Source organism: Alosa alosa, chromosome 12 (assembly GCF_017589495.1).
Source record: "Alosa alosa isolate M-15738 ecotype Scorff River chromosome 12, AALO_Geno_1.1, whole genome shotgun sequence".
NCBI lineage: Eukaryota > Metazoa > Chordata > Actinopteri > Clupeiformes > Clupeidae > Alosa > Alosa alosa.
This window is the reverse complement of record NC_063200.1, coordinates 20,184,054-20,204,053: the sequence shown is the minus strand read 5'-3', so window position 1 is coordinate 20,204,053 and position 20,000 is coordinate 20,184,054. Positions and strand designations below refer to the sequence as shown.

Genomic DNA, 20,000 nt, shown 5'->3' with positions numbered 1-20,000 from the left:
CCTTGCGCAGGGCAATCTTGCTGCTGACCAGCTCGTGGGCCAGGTCGTCATTCTCCTGCTCCAGACGCATGTTAGCTTCCTGCAGCCGCCTGTTCTCCCTCTGGAGAGACACACAGAATGAAACAGAAACGTCAGAGAGCTGTGTGTGTGTGTGTGTATGTGTGTATATGTGTATGTGTGTGTAACTATAAAAAGTGTAAATCTACTGTATAGAAGTGTTAAAACCCTGTGTCTGGGTCTGTGTGTTTCTGTGTGTGTGTGTGTGTGTGTGTGTGTGTGTGTGTGTGTTGGTGAAACTATAAAAAAGTGGACAGATGTGAATCTATAGAAGAGTGTTAAAACTGTGTTAGTGTGTGTGTGTGTGTGTAGAGACCTCTCCTTCTAACTGGTAAGTTGTGACAGAGTGCGGAGTGTGTCTTGTGACAAGGTACCTTCTCCACATAATCTTTAACAGATTTTCTCGTAAACGATGGCAACCTGCCAAGCCTGCCATGATTGAAAATTGACCCATGAGCACACACACACTCCTATGCAGAGACCCAATGCAACACACACACACACCTGCCCAAATCTTTAATATATCCGAGACCAACCTGTGTGCGTGTGTAATTTTAATGAGACTGCAAGACAAAGCCCATTTGTTTGTGCATCTGTGCCTCTACATATTGTCCACATAAACGGCAGTCAAACTACATTGTCTGCTTCATTCTAACCAACCAAGTATGTCTGTGCATACACCTACAGTATGTCCATACAACCTACAGCATGTCTACACAAAAAACACTGTACAGTAGTACACTTGCTCAGTACGGGTCCAAATCCAGTCTGTTGTGTTCATGTGCTTACACAGGCATGCTTTTCAGTGTGTTTGAGTGAATGGCTTAGTGAGCTCTTAGGCACAGGCATCTGAATGCTGATACAGAGGTGTGTGTGTTGTGTGAGTGTGTGCACGCATACATAAGTACGCCTACGCACAATACACATTCTGCTGTGAGTGTGTGTGCATGCTTACATATTCTTGAGTGGCAGGTGGCCTTCTAATAACTCTGCAGTGGCAATCTAAAGAATTCAGCAGCAAGTCACAAGTCAGGAGCACTGCCTGCCTTTTTGAAAGCCTTTCATTTCCTCAGCTCCTCTCCCCTCCCCATTCTCTCCCTCTCTCTCCAATTCACCATCACTCCTGCTAGTGCAGTGCAAGTTTCTCTTTCTCTTCTCCTTCGCTTATTCTCTTGCACTCTTCTCCCTTTCTTTCTCTCTCTCTCTCTCTCTCCCTCTCCCTCTCTTAGCTGACTCCTCGTTAGCAGCCCAAAGCTGTGCTGTGCTGGTGGCCCGGCTCCTAATGCATGTAAATGTATGCCTCTCCTGCCGCAGTCAACAGCAGCCAGCCTCCTAATGAATACCTGCAGCCTCGCCCACAATCAGCCCCTTAAAAACAGCTCCAGTGCAGAGGAGAGGAGAGGGGGAGGAGTGAAGAGTGAAAAGGAGGGGTAGAGAGAGGAGTGGAGTGGGGGAGAGAGAGAGAAGTGGGGGAGAGAGAGAGAAGTGGGGGAGAGAGAAAGAGTAAAGAGGAGAGGGGGAGAGAGAGGAGTGGAGTGGGGGAGAGATAGAGGAGTGGAGTGCGGGTGGAGAGGGGAGAGTGGGGTGGAATGAAAGGGAAGGATAATAATGAATTAAAAAAAAAAATCCAGGATGGTCTCAAGAAATCTGGTGTCTGTGCGAGTTAAAATTAGACCCAAACACTAAACCCGACCACCAACAACAACAACAACACATCTCTTGCAGGTAAACACAAACTTGTCAGACTAACCGACATGTGTACCCATTACAAACATCTATGCAGAGATACAGTCACTCATACTAATGCTTGTCACTCACTCACTAACACACTCACACACAAACTCAAACATTCACTGGAAGGGCTAATTAAACCACAAATTCTCTGAGCCAAAATGTTCCCTTTTGACCATGCCATGCCATGCCAGACCATGGCGGTGCAGGCCACACAAACAAACAGAGAGGTGACGCACACGCTGGCAGGCAGACTGACAGTGGCCATGACTATACAGGGTCCACTTTAATGCTGGTCCAACTGCCCTGGCCCAGTCAAAATAAAAAAATAAAAAAAAAATAAAATAAAACAACTTTGAAAAAGCCTTTGAAAAGAAAAGAACTTTGATCTCCTGGCTGTTTGATGGATGACCAAGCTGTACCTCGTATCTCTATATGGGGGCCCGCCAATGATCTTTGTGTGTGTGTGTGTGTGTGTGTGTGTGTGTGTGTGTGTGTGTGTGTGTGCGTGCATGCGTGTGTGTACCTCGTATCTCTCGATGGGGGCCTCCTGCTGCTCCTGCTGCTCCCTCATGGTGTGGTACTCCTTCTCATGCTTCTTCAGCTTCTTCTGGCTGATCTGAGGGAGGACAACACAAAAGCAGTCAGACAGATGCACACACTCTGTACACAATATACATAAACAGACACGCACACACTTGGAAATGCATACAAACACAGGGGCACACGCACGCACGCACACACACACGCAGACAGATACAGACACGAGACATTACTATATCCAGATCTTTGTTTGAGTGTTCTTGGGTGCAGAAACACTGCAAATGGGCACAGCTCCTGGTCTAAATGACCCGGTCCACACTCAGATCCAAATATCTCAAATCCTCTGAGATTTGTGCCAACGCTCATTAACACACAACCTGGAAGCTGTGGAATAAGGGTGCAACTAAGTGTGTGCGTGTGTGTGTGTGTGTGTACACAGGTTGTTCATTAGAGTGTAGAGTGTGCTCATTAGAGGTTGCTCATTAAATGGGTGCGAATTTAAATTCTAATCCCAATTTAAGGGATCACATTCAGGCCAAAATGTTGAAATTCTGAGGGTGTCGTTTTAAGCTGGCGAGTAAAGTCTGTCTGCAGGCCATTTCTGAGAAAGTGGCGGCGACCTGTCGACCAAAGGGCACCGAGAGAGAGAAGGATTATGAGCTCACACTGGACTCCTGGTCAATGTGAGAAAGAGATGGACGTAGCCAGACTCAATTCTATTCAGAATTTCCTGAACTCTATTTTTGTGGGCGGGGTAAATTTGGGCTGTCTTCCAGGCTAGAATGGACATTATGGGATAGATGACGGTAAAGTTCTAATTAAAGTCCTCACAGAACCACAACGCTACATTGTGTCTGTTCTGTTCTGTGCTAAGGCTTAACACTGTGTCCTAACTGGATGCAACGTGAGCAGGCGGCAAAATCAAAAATCATTTTTGATTACTCTGTTTTCAATTTGAATGGATGCGAGCAAAGCATTGCTGTGCAGCACAACGTTTTGAGCAGAACTTTTGTCAGACACCCTGATTTTGTTTTATTTCTGTCACTCGCGTTGTTCTGCTACACTGAACAAAAAACGTCTAAACCGACTAGTCATGACGGACGACAGTCGGATGTTCCAGAGCTGTTAGGACATGTTGTCATGTTTATTTTTGTTATCACCATAGAACCATAATCTATTTGTCTTTAACAAAACAAACGATTACACTCAAGATTGAACTCTCAACAGTGGTCTGACTTGTGTAAAAGTTCCTGGCTGTATGTGTGTACAGTATATGTTAGCGTGTTGTCTTGGGTGCTTCACAAGACATCAATATGACAGTCTGCCCACTTGACAAAACTGACCAAGCACTTATTCAGTTGTCCGCGGGCCTTTAGGGCTGGAGCTGAACCAACTGCACTGCTAACACCACAAGAGGCAGCAATCATATTACCTCCATCTCATCGCCTCTTCCTCTGATAGATAGACCCCCCCCCATTTTCCTTCCCACCCCCACCCCCTCCCCATTCACATCCTGGATTGGGTACTGCTAATACTCCAAACGGTTAGAAGCAAGTTTTCTGCCATCACTGTTTAGGTTTTGCTTTCAGGCAAGCGTCTTTGGGCAACGCTGACACTTAAGCAATGCTTTGTTAAGTCTCATTGAAAGGATTAAACATGCTCTAAGCACCCAAGAGGCCTCTCTATAAAGCCTCTTAAAGTTCCCCTCATGTCGGTTTAGGTGGCCAGAGCAGCTCTGGGGGATGTGACGGAAAGCAGGCCCCTTGTAAGCGTTGTGAGCAGCAGGCAGGTCAACAGACATCCGTCAGGACTCGACGAGGGCAGTCCTGGAGGTGGTGCACAGGTCATCCTCTGATTGGCTAGCTGGCGGTAAATGTACTCTTTCTGTGTCTGGGCAGCCAAACAAGCTGGGAGTGTGTGTGTGTGTGTGTGTGTGTGTGTGTAGAGAGAGTTTGTGTGTGAGAGAAAGTGTGGCCAGATGAGACTGTGCTTGTGTGAGAGACTGCAAAGGAGATTTAGGACTGTGGTGTACTGTGTGTGTGTGTGTGTAAGTTAGGGTTTGGATTTGATGTCTACCCCTGTAGTGCGCCACAGATACAGGCCTGTTGGACAGACTACATCTCCACAAAGCTGCACTCAGCTCTTAGGCAAGAGGAGAGGAGGGAGAGAGGAAGTAGGAAATGAGTGGAGGGGAGAGAAGAGAGGAGAAAAGGAGCACTGTGTGTGTGTGTGTGTGTGGTGGTGTGTGTGTGTGTAAGAGAAAGTATTTGCAGGCCCCTCAGTCATTAGGAGTTCATCAGTAAGCACACTCATTAAGACACCTCTGGGAGCTGTGGAAGAGTGGCACTGTGTGTGTGTGTGTGTGTTAGAATTGTATTAACTATTAACTGTTTAGGAGCATATACGTGTGCTGTGTTGTGTGTGAGCAAGAAAACAGATATATATTTGATATTTGACATTTTGTGTGTGTGACTGCTGATAATTGAAAGGGGGCACCCAGTTGAGTGAGTGCGTTTGTGTGAGTGTGTATGGTTACATGAAAAGAGAGAGAAACTGAATATCCAGGTGTAAGTGTGAGAGATTGTGAGAGATGCCTGTGTGCCTGTGTGTGTGTGTGTGTGTGTGTATGGAGGCTCTGTGTCTCTGTGTGTGTTGTGGGGGGGGTGTACAAGTAAAAGGGCTCTTTCTCTGTTGGAGCCTCTGATCTGAGAGATGGGTGTGGTAAGGGCTACGTGACAGATACGCCAGGTGTTTGTGTGGGTATGTGTGTGTGTGTCAGGGCTCCAGAGATCAATAAACACAGAAAGGCCAAAATAAGTGAATAGTGATGTTATTTTTACACTAACCATATGGTATGGTTAGATTTCTGGCATGTCACCCACCTTCGACAACACAGTTGTGCTGTGCTTCGGGTGGGCTTGGTGTCATGTGGGCAAATATGCATGCCAACGCTGCAACGTGTATGGTGCTGCAGTCTATATGAGCAACCACACTGCAACACTACTGGTCCTATTAAAACTGTGACCTAAAAAAGTCACTAGATCTATCTCTGGAGTGCCTGTGTGTGTGTGTGTTTGTATGTGTGTGTGTGTGTGTGTGTGTATGTGTGCATTTGCGTGTGTGTGTATGTGTGTGTGTGTTTTGGCAAAGTAGGGCAAAGTAGGGCACAGTTACTGCACCACACAAAAATGTCATCAGCATCACACAGCAGCGGCTGATCGCAACTCCATCTGCAATCAGTGTCCTCAGACCCTTCCTAACTCGGTCTCCTCAGAGCCGTCCTAACTTAGTGTCCTCAGAGCCTTTCTTAACTCTGTGTCCTCAGAGCAGTCGTAACTCAGTGTCTTGACGCTGTGTCCTGTTGCTTGACAGTAGCAGCAGTTGGGGAGATTGACACCTGCCTGTTGCACAGACCACTGCAGCGCAGCCTGGCCTGACAGCTTTCATGTCCTCAGACTTAGCAACAAACAAGAGCTTAAGAAGCAATTGACCTGAGATGTGCTTATCACTCGCAAAAGCCTTTATGTCTCACGCAATGGCATATATAATGATGTGTGTGTGTGTGTGTGTGTGTGTGTGTGTGTGTGTATGTGCACCGAAGGGCGCAAGGCCCTATAGAGTGTCCCACTGACTTCCGTTTTACTTCCGCTACAAGTGATGCCACGAATTTCACATATGATGTGTGTGAATTTAAAAGAGAATTTTTCACGTCAAGAAAGTACTGTTGTTCGATAGACTTCAAAAGTTATGTTGGTTTTGTGCGAATCCGCTCAGTGGACTACATCTCTCGTCTCGAACGATGTACGTCACCAACGTAATGAAACGATAATATTAGCATGCTAGCTGATATGCTAGTTAACGGTTGCATCTTGCTGCCTGCTATGTCACTTAACAGTGTCTAATGTACAGTCTATGGACGAATACAACTTACCTGATGTGTTTAATCCTCTGACTCATGGTATTTTCATCGGCAAGTAAAGCCCAATTAAGATCTGTTGCTGGTATGCTTGTACAATCTAGTGTGGCTGTGAATGAGCTAACGTCACTAGCGTGACTGATGGGTTTGTAGTCGTTGGAATTACGATCTTTCACAATGTTGTAATTCAATAGTTACGAAACAAACTGCAAATGTCTTTACATGAAAAATTGTCTTTAAAATCGACAAACATCATATGGGTAATTCAAGGCACAAGTCAACCGGGACCAGAAAATCATTTCTTTTTCGCCATAGACTGGCGTTCAAAATTTTTTGAAAGATAGGTCCCATGGCGTCACTGGGACACTATTGTTTTTGTAAGGATTATTATTATTATATATTATATTATTATTATTGAGTATTATTATTGTTATTCTACTTTTTTGCTTTCCTGTTTTTGAGGTGGTTAACATGGTCGAAAACTCGGTTGGCACACACATCAGAGCTTGACCCCGGGCATGGCCCAGGGACTCGCTAGCGCCCCCTTAGGTGACTGATCTCGTGGTTGGAATATATTTTGAGGTGGTTAACACAATCGAAAAGTCTTAAAATTTGACACACACATCAGGTGTCACACAAAGCAGCTAGGTACAAAAGCTTGGCCCTGGGCATGGCCCAGGGACTCGCTAGCGCCCCCCTTACACCCCCTTAGGTGACTGATCCCGTGGTGGGGATATACTTTCAGCTACACACACCAAATTTGGTAGGTGTCTGTATCTCCCCAAGATGAACAACTTTAGTATGTACAATGCATTAGCCACGCCCAACAAGAAGTGAGGTATTTGGGATTTTGTGCAGACTAATATGTGATGAAATATGTGATGAATCATGATGCCAAAAGAGGTGCTTCCCATGGGTGAAAACGCATGAAATTTGGCACACACATCAAGTGGTACAGTGAACAGACAGGGATAAAAGCTTGGCACCGGGCGTTGCCCAGGAACTCCATAGCACCCCCTTATGTCACAGTGACTTGTGGTTGGCATATAGTTTTAGATACACACACCAAATTTGGTGGGTGTATGTAACTCCAAAAAACAAACAACTGTTGTATTAACATGCCATTAGCCACGCCCACAGGAAGTGAGGTAATTGAGATTTTGTGCGTTGTGTACATGATCAATTTTAACATACTCCTCCTAGACGGCTGAGCCGATTCATGTCAAAGTTGGTATACTATACTATTTTTTTGATATGTTGTAATCAAAATTATTAATTTTAATACCGTTCCACATAAACAATAAATGTGTCATAATTCACCATGCATGCCTTGAAATGTTTTAAATTTCACAGGTCATTGAATACCATGTTAATGATGATATTCAGATGCCCATAATGCATGTTTGGCATAGCGCCACCAACTGGCAACAGAAAGAATGACAATTACACTGATGCCACTTGATCAATTTTAACATACTCCTCCTACACGGTTTGTCAGATTCATGTGAAATTTGGCAAACATTATGCCAAGATGTTGCTGATGTTAAATTGTGAAGGTATTTTTGATATGTTGCAATATATGGTTTTAATATCTCATCACATAAACAGGAAATTTGTCATAAAGTCACAGTGCTTTGAATGAATGGTCTGAAACTTCTCAGGTTAATAGATATTATGATTATGATGATATCCAGACACCCAATAGGCCTGCCTGGCCACCACCTGGCCAAGCAGGAACATGTGCCAGAAATTGGCAATGCCTTTATTGATCGATCTGAAACTTTACAAAATATTGGATATCATTATTGTAATGATATTCACATGTGCAATTCACATGCCTAACATAGCGCCACCATCTGGCCAACCAAAAAGTGTATCAGAAATGTTCTTTGCTTAAAAGAAATGGTCTGAAATTTCTCAGGTTAATATATATTATGATTATGATGACACCCAATGGGCCTGCCTTGCATTGCGCCCCCACCTGGCCAAGCAAGTAAATGTGGCAGAAAATAAAATACAAAAACAAATAGCACATGCATCAAATATGTACATTTCACAAACACACCACGTCGGTGCTTTGTTGGATTCCGACATGTCGCTGGTTGCGGCCCGCAGGTGCTCGGGCCCGCCATTGCCGCTTGCGGCTATATTTATTATTGTTATTTTTTATATAAACTGTGTTTGTGTGTGTGTGTGTGTGTGTATATACAGCTCTGGAAAAACATACACATTTTTCTGATGTCATCCTACAGTTGATTAGTGACATTCAAATGAGTTGACGGTCATATTCAAAATTAAGAGACCACTGCCAATTGCAATATGACCGTCAATTCATCCTAATGTCACTCAGCAACAATACGTAGGATGACATCAAAAAAATTTGCAGTGATCTCTTCATTTTTTTTTCCAGAGCTGTATGGTAGTCCTATCCACTGTAACCAGGGCAACACACCCTCAGCACCAGTACCCTCCAGCCAGCACCATATCTCACCATGCACCATGGAAGCTACAGGTAGCAGTAACAGCTTCTCTGTGAGCTGCTGTACCTTCACGGAGCACTGGTTCCTGACTCCTGGCTCCATGCCCTGTGCTGCCCTTGTAAGGGTCTTTGTGGAGCCTCGAGACTTTGAGTGTGAGCAGGTGAGGTATTAGGCATTAGCTGTGCCACGATCCGGGCATTAGGGAAGGCTGATCTGGTGCCCTCTGTGACCCTGCCACCTGGATCAGGTGCCCGACTCACTGCCAGGTGACAAGAGCAAGGGAAAGGGTGGAGGAAAATGGGTCACACACACACACACACACACACTAACATACTCACTCTCTCTCTCTCTTACACACACACACACACACACACACACACACGGCCCTATAGAGTGTCCCAGTGACTTCCGTTTTACTTCCGCTACAAGGGACCTGTCTTTCAAAAAACTATGAACGGGAGTTAATGGAGAGATAACAATTATTTTTTGGTCCAGTTTGAATTGTGCCACGAATTTCACATATGATGTGTGTGAATTTAAAAGATAATTTTTCACGTCAAGAAAGTACTGTTGTTCGATAGACTTCAAAAGTTATGTTGGTTTTGTGCGAATCCGCTCAGTGGACTACATCTCTCGTCTCGAACGATGTACGTCACCAACGTAATGAAACTATAAGATTAGCATGCTAGCTGTTATGCATATCTCACCATGCACCATGGAAGCTACAGGTAGCAGTAACAGCTTCTCTGTGAGCTGCTGTACCTTCACGGAGCACTGGTTCCTGACTCCTGGCTCCATGCCCTGCGCTGCCCTTGTAAGGGTCTTTGTGGAGCCTCGAGACTTTGAGTGTGAGCAGGTGAGGTATTAGGCATTAGCTGTGCCACGATCCGGGCATTAGGGAAGGCTGATCTGGTGCCCTCTGTGACCCTGCCACCTGGATCAGGTGCCCGACTCACTGCCAGGTGACAAGAGCCAGGGAAAGGGTGGAGGAAAATGGGTCACACACACACACACACACACCATTGTCACGGCTCTGTAATTCTCCTCCATTCTCTTGGCCTTTTTACCTGCCCCCGTCTTTCTCCTTTTCCTGCTGGTCTGTAATGTTAATCACACGTCACCCGTGCTTGCAGCTTGCCACAGGGGTGCGCTGCATGTGCGATCTCACAATGCGTGCTAACCCGCCAATGGGTCCCATCTCGGCAATAAAGCCAAACACCGTGCGCCCGATGGCCACTTGGCCTGTACTCAGACTCGGCTGAGAACTGCTCAGGAGGCTGTATTTGGCCACGAGTCGGCCCACGATTCATCCATGCGTGACCACTGCTTGGGTGACGTCCATATGCATTAGCTGGCTCAAGGTAAGCACCACTAAGCAATGAAAAGCGTCCCACTTCAGTGATAAACTCCGCCAGTTTGTCTCGCTGCTCCGTCTCAGCTAGACCCTGACGCACCAACCCATAAAAATATTCCGACAAAGTGTGCAAGGACAGATACAAGCGCTTGGCAAAGAGCGGGGAAATGGGGCAGACTGACTATTTAAAGTCACATTTCTCTCTCTCTCTCTCTCTCTCTCTCTATCTCTTTTTCTCCCTTCCTCTTTCTGTCTCTGTTTCTCTCCCTCTCTTGCCACCATCTTTAACTGGCCTAATCTCATACTACGACCTGGCAACACCATCTGGTTCACCCGTCATCTGGGGTCAAAGAGACGAGGGCAGGGCAAAGATCACAGCAAGTGACCTCAACTGCTTCTTCAGGTAACAGTGTTGTTGTTTTCCAGGGGAATTTATTCACAATGCACTACGACAAGAGTGAAGTTAATATCTTAGTGGAGAATCGATTGACTTCTCCAGTGTGATATTTCCTGCATCACTACTCTACTGAAAATGCTATGCTTATATTGCAGTAACATATCCTTTCATAATTACAATTAGTTGGCTATTTTACAAATATTCCAACACATATAAGAATAATGGGGAAATGGTGGTTAGGCTTGGGGTCACCTGTAATCATATCCCGTAATCATACACTGTTCTACATGCTGGAAGTTAGTGCATGCTGTTTATTCCTTTTTACTTGATGTTGGATCAATGAAGATGATTTCTCTTCTGGAAAGACAGGAATCATATAACATCTCTCTGATGTTTGCACTGGTATCAAGTACCTGACAAACTTGAAACTTTCAAAGTGCATGAATTTGATTCACAAGTCTTGAGTACAAGTCTAGCATACACCAATTACAGTTGCCTCTCATTCTGAAAGTCTGTACCTAAAGTGATCAGCAGCCTCCTTACCCCATCCTAAGTAGCACAAGAGAAAACTCAAGTGTGTTACAACACTGCCCCCTTCTGGCCAGGAGAGTAAGATGAGCCCAGCAACACATTTTTCATGAAGTCATCTGTGGATCACATCAGAAAACCCATCTTGAAAGTGTCTCTATTTTTATCCTTACTCGTCTTTTCCCACTCCCTTCTGACAGGCTAAACTCCAAAGCAGAACTCTCTAATTACTCAGCTGCCGTTAGTAAACCCTGACCCCAGCTCAAAAGCTCTCTCTGAAAACGACATCAATTGCTACAGAGAAAGAGCGACATAAACTGAGTGTCTGTAGTGATTAGATTTGGTATCAAATACGGTAGAGGGTGGGGCTGACACGTATTACATATTCAACAGAGTGGATTTTAAAGAATAGAGGTTCACAGTGATGTAATACCACGTTTTAAATCCAATGTATAATTTACATACTGTAGCATGTACATTTCTATCTGGATGATATCATCCAAACGGTGATGCACTGTTCAATCCCTCCTTTCCATCTGTAGCTGTGTTCACACAGCCATGGTCATGTCCTGTCAGCACTGTTACAGGATCAGCAACACACAATATGCAAACTACACCATTTCATCAGAGCTACTGAACAGACAGTCAGCAGGCTCCAGCTGCATTGGATGCAAAGTCAGGGTGATCCAGACCAGCTCTGCAGATGGCTTGGCTGCCCTGATCACAGAGTCTCCTTTCAAACGTATATAATATAACCAAAGTCCTTTTAGGCAAGTCCCTCCACTCGGCAGCCATATTGCAACGCTTTTTGGGCACTTATCGGGCATCAATTTCCGGCAGAAATACGTGCGCGCAAGGCTTCACTACACCAACCTTGCTCCAGCGGCGAGATCAAAACACATGGTTGGCACAATGTCTTCACAACACACCACATGATTGGCTCAATGTATTCACATGTCAACATTTTGCCGCTGAAGGGGTGGGATATGTGTTGACAACTGCCATATTGGCGTTACAAACTAACCCCATGCATTTCTATGGAGGATATTTTAAGTGCTGTGTCTCCTCATTAGAAAGTCTCTGATATAACCTCTACACAAGGTTCCTCTCTCCTCCTCATCAGGCATCATCAGGCTTTGAACTGCAGGTGCTGCCAGGCTCACAGGAGCAGATTTAGAACCTGATATGTAGCAGTGACTCTGGGGCGTGGCTGTTGCCAGGTACACAGTGTGGTGTGAGTGAAGTATGAATATGCAAAAGTTGTCACCTGGTTTCGCAGCTTAACTAAGAACTGACAGAGCAAGGTGTCGATGGCATGCAGGCCATGGGTTCAATAACAAGGGAGCTGACACACCGGTACGGAGGGAATATCTGTATTGGAAGTCACTTTGGATAAATGGATCTGCTAAATGAATACATGTCAACACACAGGTGTAGCTTGTTGTGCATGCAGTGGAGAGTATAAATGTGTAATGGCAGCCAGTGACTACAGTGCTGTGGCGTGAGTAACACTCTTTTCTCAGCACCTAAAGAAGCGAGCTAGCCACAGACGCTAACACCTTTTTAGCCTCTTTGCTGGCATGGCCTAAAGTGAGTTGTGGAGTGTGTGTAAGGTGGGAATATAATGTTAGCGGTGTGTGAGCTGCCTGCAACAACAGCGGGATCACGCGGTATCACGCAACTTTAATTTGTATTTTTCCAACAACCCAAACAACCGGCAGATGTCTCTTGTGAGCAGGGTGTCTCGTAAAAAGAAATGGAGCCTGGAAAACCCTACACAGACTTTACTACAGACTTTAGCAGACTGGTTTAGAAATAATTTAATAGCCAGAAATATGCCTGTCCTGCCCTAATAAAGAAATATTTGGTTAACTGGCGAAAAGAATCCGTTTGCAGCCCGTAGAAGAAAAAAAGCAGGACAAATTAAACATTCCGGTTTTCTCCGAATGCAACAATGATAGACAGACATCATTTGGACAAAATATAGAGCATATTAACCTCCGTTGCTCAGTTAAATGCCTTCCTGTTACGTCCTGTTATAACGGAGTTACAGAAGATAAACGATTTTTGATGGTCACAAGTTTACTTCATTAGCGTTTATTTTTTTGATTATTAAAGAGTGTTTTTCATGTAAAGGTTTGACTTCATGCTTATTCAGTAAAGCATTTAGTGCTCTCCCCAATCCCAGACGTTCACACATTGCATGTTTGTTTGTAATGGATGCAACCGCGAGATACGCTTGTCATAGGCACCGATACCGTGGTTGCTCCGTTGCTCGAGCACCCACGGAAAACATCAAGCACCCACGTGTGCCAGCTTACAGTCCCGGCTAAATTTACATTAATTTAAAATCAAACATCGCAGTTGATGTTAAATTCAGCATCTCACGCAAATCTAGCCTACAACACGCAGACAGCTTCATGCGCAGTGGAGAGAGAGCGCGCGCGCACAGGTGTTTTATGATTGTTGGCTTCTGATGGTATCTTGCTAATTCACTGAACTGCATTAGGTGACACAAATGGTATTGCCTTTTTCTTATAACTCCTTGTCTGAGTGACTACCAGGCCTACCAGGCCATACGCTAATTTTTGCGAACTCCCTTCATTCAACCCTTGAAGACATTGCGGTCTGGTGCGCTATGTAGATCGCTTCTCGTACCATTTAATTTCTCAGAATTTAGGTCTACTAGGCCTACAATAATGTCATCACCAAATACATCTTTTATTTTTAGTTGATCAACCACAAAGAGTAGCACAGGCCTACTGTGCACAGTGCACTGACGACCGTAGCAGCCCAAGGTAACCAGTTGTTGTAGATGAAGGGCAACCACTTGTTTCAGATAGCCTGGACAACATGTTACCTACTACGTTATTAATTGATGGTAGCCTACAATAGTTAATTGTATTGCGTAACAGCCAGGTATTAGTTGGCTCAAAGAGTAGGGAATCAGGCTGGAGAGAGTCAATTGCGTGTGTTGCTTTTCGCGGGATCAATCCAGTTTAATGCTAGTTTTCAAAACATATATTTTTTTTACATGTCTTTTGTCCGAGTGGCTGTAATGTAGCCCGGCTCATGGCGTGAAAAGACTTCAAACCGCCTAAAACAACTTGTTTGTGAATGTCTGACAACAGCTGCAGCGCAAGCACGCGCAAGGAAACCAGTAGGTGGAGAAACCAGAAGGCACACAACACCGGAATTTTAAGGCTATTTTGCATAGGTTACTCAATGGTGCTATTTCACACGCATTATAGCGACCCCCACTCACCGGGGTTAGGTGGAAGGTGTTAATAGACGATTGGCGTAGCCTACAGTGGACTAGGGCTGTCAAAATTGCTCAAAAATGACGTTCGAATAACCCCTCTAAAATAAACACATGTATTCGAATATATTGGAATATCTAGGCTATATTATTTGCGCATTATGTCAGTCATCATGTCATCTGTTTTTAACTTTTTGGAAACTTTTGAATTAACTGAAAGAAGATAAATATTTTTCGTTAGTTTTGGAAGTTTATTTTTACGTACTGTAGCCTACAATGACTAGTTCCGACAAAGCCAAAATTAGCCTACTCTTTTTGAAACAATGAGTGAGCAGGCTGCGCGTTTGTATGGTTACATTGCTTGACAGGGGGGATCCCAAGCAGCTTTTAGCCATAAGGCTACTTTGAGAACATGTCCTAATTCACCCGACACTAATATTCAAAATGTTGAAACTATTTCGGCATAGCCTATAAGCAGTTTAATTAAATGTAATGTTAGTTGTAAACAAACGGGCTACTTGGTGAGGCTTGGCCTCACAGATGCGCTCGTGCCTTAAATGGCAAGAAAAATCTTCACGATATAGGCCTATTGTTAATCCATCCCTGCCCCCAACGAACGCAACTTTCCACCTCTGAGACAGCTTAAAAGTCGTCGAGAGGACTCCTAACTCACTAAGACCTACTTACTGTAGGCTGCACAAACCACAGGCCTTTTTTTGGGCAAGCCTGCATTTGAGGCAGGCCTTCTGTTGAAGAATTTTATATAAATCCTGCGCTAACAGTAATCCTCATACCCCCCGCTACCACAGCTGTGGATAGTGTGGCATGCTCACGCGTTATGTCTCTTCTTGCAAACTAGGCCTATAGCCCAACCATTTACGTCTTCAAAAAATAACAACTTGCAGATATGCCTTCATATCTTTGGGCTTCATTCAGCATTTTGTTCTTCCACTGGAAATTACTCTTCTACATTTGCTGCCTGCTGCATCCTTTCTGTAATTCTGCGGCATAAAGCAGATGTATTTGTTTATTGTACAGAAAAATAAAAATAACCTGTCAAGCAGTCAATTGACTACATTGCAGTCAATAAGTAGGGCAAATTAATATACGAAACCAAAACGTGGGTCATAGTTGTCTGAGCCTCTGCTGTGAGGCCAAACCCATGAACAAAGACGCACTTATATCTGCAATAGAGGTTTTTTTGGCGAAACAAACTCACAGCCGAACGAGATGCAACTGGCATGTGATCTCCCCTCGCGCCAATGGATGTACAAGTTTTCTCCTGTGCCTACGATATTTAATCCAGTGTTTTGTCAAGTTGCAAAATGCTATTCGTTTTAACGAATTTTTATGATAGTATGAAGTACTTTTTGTATAGGCTACTATCTTAATTGCTTTATACTCAATACTTGACCAATGGCTATTGCATCTGTCTATTGAAAGTGAGAATGTGGCAAGTGATCTACTGTATAGGCTTCATAAAATAAAATAAACAGATTGCTAATGGCCTACAAGCTGATCTGTGGTGCGTTTTCCGTACAACTACGGAGGTTAACTTTTTACTAACATGATGCATCGTTCAACTAACCAACATGTAAGTTACGACTGTTTCCCAAAACTGTCGTACTTACATAGTACTTTGTAAGTTTGGACCATGATAGTTTCCAAACTTCAGTAGTCTGATCTAAGGTGGTTAATGACGTTTAGTAGCACGTGAACGGGCACACCTGCACATAATTCTGTGGCGCATTGCGTTAAGGCCGGCTGATGACAGCCGCCGTTGCGCAGCAGTTATCAGTCCCCTGTCCAAGAGTTCGAATCTGGGTTAAGATTTTGACAACAATATTCACATCGTTGTTTACCTAAGTTTATCTTTTGTGCAGATCATATTATCAAAATCAGAATCAGCCTTCTTGGCCTGGTTTGCGTAAACTAACAAGGAATCCCCCCCCCTCTATATTCTCAACTGACTCGTCAAAAAGTGCGCACCACCTTATTATTATCTGCAGGTGTGTGACTTTGACTTACGTGCATGTGGCTGCAAATTGACTTTTAATTTATCTATTTTCTGCCTTGGCCATTTTAAAATATGGATGTATGGTGGTTAGAAGTGTAAATATCAATTAGAAACCTAAATATATTTATAATTATTGATTTGCAAACAAATAACTGGCGTCAGTGACGTCTTTGACATGAAGATCTGGGATTTCTCTCGGCAACAATTATGTTTAACGGTAGCCTCCTGCTTTTTCAGAAGGGGCGACAGGCAGGCTACTGACAGAGCGATGTACAGTGGCAGAGCGACGCACAGTGGCTGAAAGTGGTACTAAAGTTTCACGCAGCTTCACGCCACAATGCGCGACTGAAGTGGCCATTTGAAAGCAACGCCCACTGTAGGCCACGGCTGCCCGTGAGGTGAGGTGTGGTTGTGAGGGTTACCTTAATGCTGCAGGCAAGCTCCATCAGCTTCTTGGCGTTCTCCTCAGAGCGGTAGCGCTTTGGCACTGGGACCCGGAAGAACTTCAGCGCGCCCTCAAAGTCTGTCTGGAGCAGGTCGTCCTTAGACGTCTGGGCGAGGAGAGAGGACGAGGAGAGAGAACGAGGGAGAGGTTGGACCTTACACAGAGATACTTCGCAGCAGTCCCACAAGAACAAGCCAAGTCAGCCCCACACTAAGACATCCGAGGTACAACTACAATGGTAAACAGACTGTATGTGTGTTTGTTTGTGTGTGTGTGTGTGTGTGTGTGTGTGTGTGTGTGTGTGTGTGTGTGTGTGAGAGAGAGAGTGTGAAAGAGAGTGTGTGTGTGTGTGTGTGTGTATTTGTGAGTGAGAGAGAGAGAGACAGAAAGAGCAGGAGGGGTTAGTGAGAGTTTATGTACAAGAGTGTGTGTGTGTGTGTGTGTGTGTGTGTGTGTGTGTGTGTGTGTGTGTGTGTGTATGTGAGTAAGTGCCATGTGTGTGTAAGTGCCAGTGTCCATGACTGTTGTGAATGCAAAAGTGTGCTGGGATGGAACTAATACGTTGGCCGACTCTTTTGCCAAACCGCTGAGCCGTTTCGCTGCGTCTCTGTGAAGACAGGGCACCACAGCAGCTGTTATTGTGACAGAAAGAGAGAGAGGGAAAGAGAGAGAGAGAGAGAGAGAGAGAGAGAGAGAGAGAGAGAGAGAGAGAGAGAGAGAGAGAGAGAGAGAGAGAAGGAAGGGTGACAGAAGGAGAGGAAGAAAGAAAGAGAGTTGGAGGGAGAGAGAGATCAAGGGAGAAAAGGAAAGAAAGGGAGAAGAGAGAAAGAGAGACAGAGGGAAAGAGAGGAAGAAGAGGAGAGGAGTGTCTTACCTTGAGTAAGGCCAACGCTACATTAAAGATCACACTGATGCCCTGGAGAGAGAGAGGAACAGATTTCAGACAAATTAGACAACAGAGAAAGAGAGGGAGAGAGGGAAGGAAAAAAGAGTGGGAAAGAGAGAAGAAAAGGGGGGAAGAGTGAAAAAGGGGAGGGGAACAATGGGCCAGAGCAGAGGAAAAAGACATAAGGTAGGAATGTTCGGAGGGGAGGCAGAGAGGGATGAGGAAATGTGAAAAAGCCAAACAGATAAGACAGAAACACACTTGAGAGGGACAGAGAGGAACGAGAGACTCAAAGAGACTAAAGGAGCGTTTACAGTGTGACGACACGCAGAACAAACAGAAAAGCATTAAAGCACTCCACACTCTGCTATGATGGTTTGCAAGGGCTGTTTGCACTTGGCTATATAAAATATGAACGACCAAATGACAAATCTAGAACAATAGAAGAAACTTAAAAGAAGAATTTGCCTCCCTTAAAAATATTGAGTCAGTGATTTTGGTCAAATCGCAGAATGTTCTATGAAACTGTCCTATGAAAACAAAACAAGTAACAAGTACAAGTTTATTGTACTAATTGTACAATAAACAATTAGTACAACCGTTAATTAGTGCTCATTAACGGTTCAAGGACGTTGTCACTTCACATCCACCAGGATGATCTTTTTTTTATTTTTCTCCAGTTCTCGTCACAGATCCACTTTGATCAGTATAAACCATTTGCTGCTGCCAAAGTGCAGCATCTTCTATGCGAGTGTTCTATGAAAATAGAACAAGTCTTTCTGACTAATTGCGTAATGCCTGCTCATTAATGGTGCAAGGTCAGTGTCAAGTTCTCAGTTCTCAGTTGAATTTCCCCTGGGGATCAATAAAGTATCTATCTATCTATCTATCTATCTATCTATCTATCTATCTATCTGATTACCCAGTTACTGTCACACATCCACTTTGATCAGTGTAAATTATTTGCTGCTGCTGCCAAAAAAACTTTTATTCTGCCACATGAAAAACCATTTGTTGCTGGCAAAAACAAATTGTGTTGTGCCACAACACCATGTTGCTCCAAAGACTATGGACCCACTTTAAAAATCGAGAAAGAAGAGAAAAGCTAGAGAGAGATGTGAAGAGGAGAGGTCCTGGTGTAAACATAAACAGAGATATATTTAGATGTCTGTACATTGAGAGCAATGGTTGACCATAGTCAAATTCCTAGTTTGTATAAACCTGACCAATAAAGCTGATTCTGATTTTGAACGTAAAGAGAGAGAGAAGATGAGAAGGTGAGAAGAGAGCATGCGGTGTGGTGTGGTCACCTCGCAGAGCAGCAGATCAATGATGTGGAACACCATGTAGAGGGGGAACTTGGCTGTGAAGAGGGTGAGGAACCACTGTGAAGCGTACATGTGCGCCTCCAGACCCACGTTCAGGAAGTGGGCATACAGGTCTGGGATATACTCCTGGACACACACACACACACACACACACACAAAAGACTTTATAAAGTAGAACACAAGTGACCGTAAACAGCTGAGAAAGCAAAGCTCAAAAACAGATTAGGAGACAGATCAAGGACACCAACACCCTTCATACACACGGTAGAGCACACACATTCTTGCGGTCTGGGATCTGCCATCCTATTGGACCCCAGACCCATAAGCTAATTTATTGAGATTTTCACAAAACATTTCAAAGCTGCACTGACAAAAATAAAAAATGTTCCTTAGAATTATAACACCTTTAAAACTAACTTCAGCAGCTTCAAGAAAGAACTTGCGGCTATTGAGCCAATCAAATTTCTATTTGTTGCTATAGTGATGAAACTCACTGAGAGCCTGACAGGAAAAAAATGAAAGGCAGATGCATAAGCAAGTTAGCGATAAATAAGTTATTTCACATCATGTCTTGCTCAAGGAGGAGAAAGGTAGACAGTGAGAACAGAGCTTTTAATAACGACTGGACTGACTCTTACATGTGCTACTGTGAGACAAAAAGTATGCAAGCATCGATAGTGAACTGAAGTCACAGAAAATGAATGATCTAAGAGGCCAATATGACCAATCAACCTGAAGTCACTGCTAAATAACATGCTAACAAATGTTCCCCGAAAGTTTCCTGTGTTTCAAAAACATTTTACATTGCTGATGGAGGGGTTCAAGGAGCCCTCAGCTATGAAATATCCATCCTCTTGTCTCATCCCAAGTCCAATTTACCACACACACACACACACACACACACACACACACACACACCTGCATGAGTCTCTCGAGCTGGAAGAACTTGCAGTGCAGATCCTCAAAGTTCTGCTTGAAGAGATCCCTGAGACCGTAGTCAAACATGATTTTCACCAACACGCTAAACGCCTGCTCCTCTGGCATCTGTGTACATACACA

The 20,000-nt window shown here is 44.2% G+C and overlaps 1 protein-coding gene across 2 annotated transcripts in view; it reads right to left on the bottom strand.

Moving 5' to 3' along the window:
- Positions 1-20,000, bottom strand: part of LOC125305058 (rab GTPase-activating protein 1) — a 119,347-nt gene that overhangs the window by 11,794 nt on the left and 87,553 nt on the right. For both annotated transcript variants that reach the window (XM_048259659.1, XM_048259658.1), the window contains 6 exons: positions 19,860-19,985; positions 18,924-19,067; positions 17,602-17,643; positions 16,705-16,833; positions 2,315-2,407; positions 1-100 (listed from right to left, as the gene is read on the bottom strand). The exon at positions 1-100 is cut by the window's left edge and continues 11 nt beyond it. In XM_048259659.1, coding sequence (XP_048115616.1) covers positions 1-100; positions 2,315-2,407; positions 16,705-16,833; positions 17,602-17,643; positions 18,924-19,067; positions 19,860-19,985 — 634 coding nt within the window. The remainder of the gene's footprint in view (positions 101-2,314; positions 2,408-16,704; positions 16,834-17,601; positions 17,644-18,923; positions 19,068-19,859; positions 19,986-20,000) is intronic.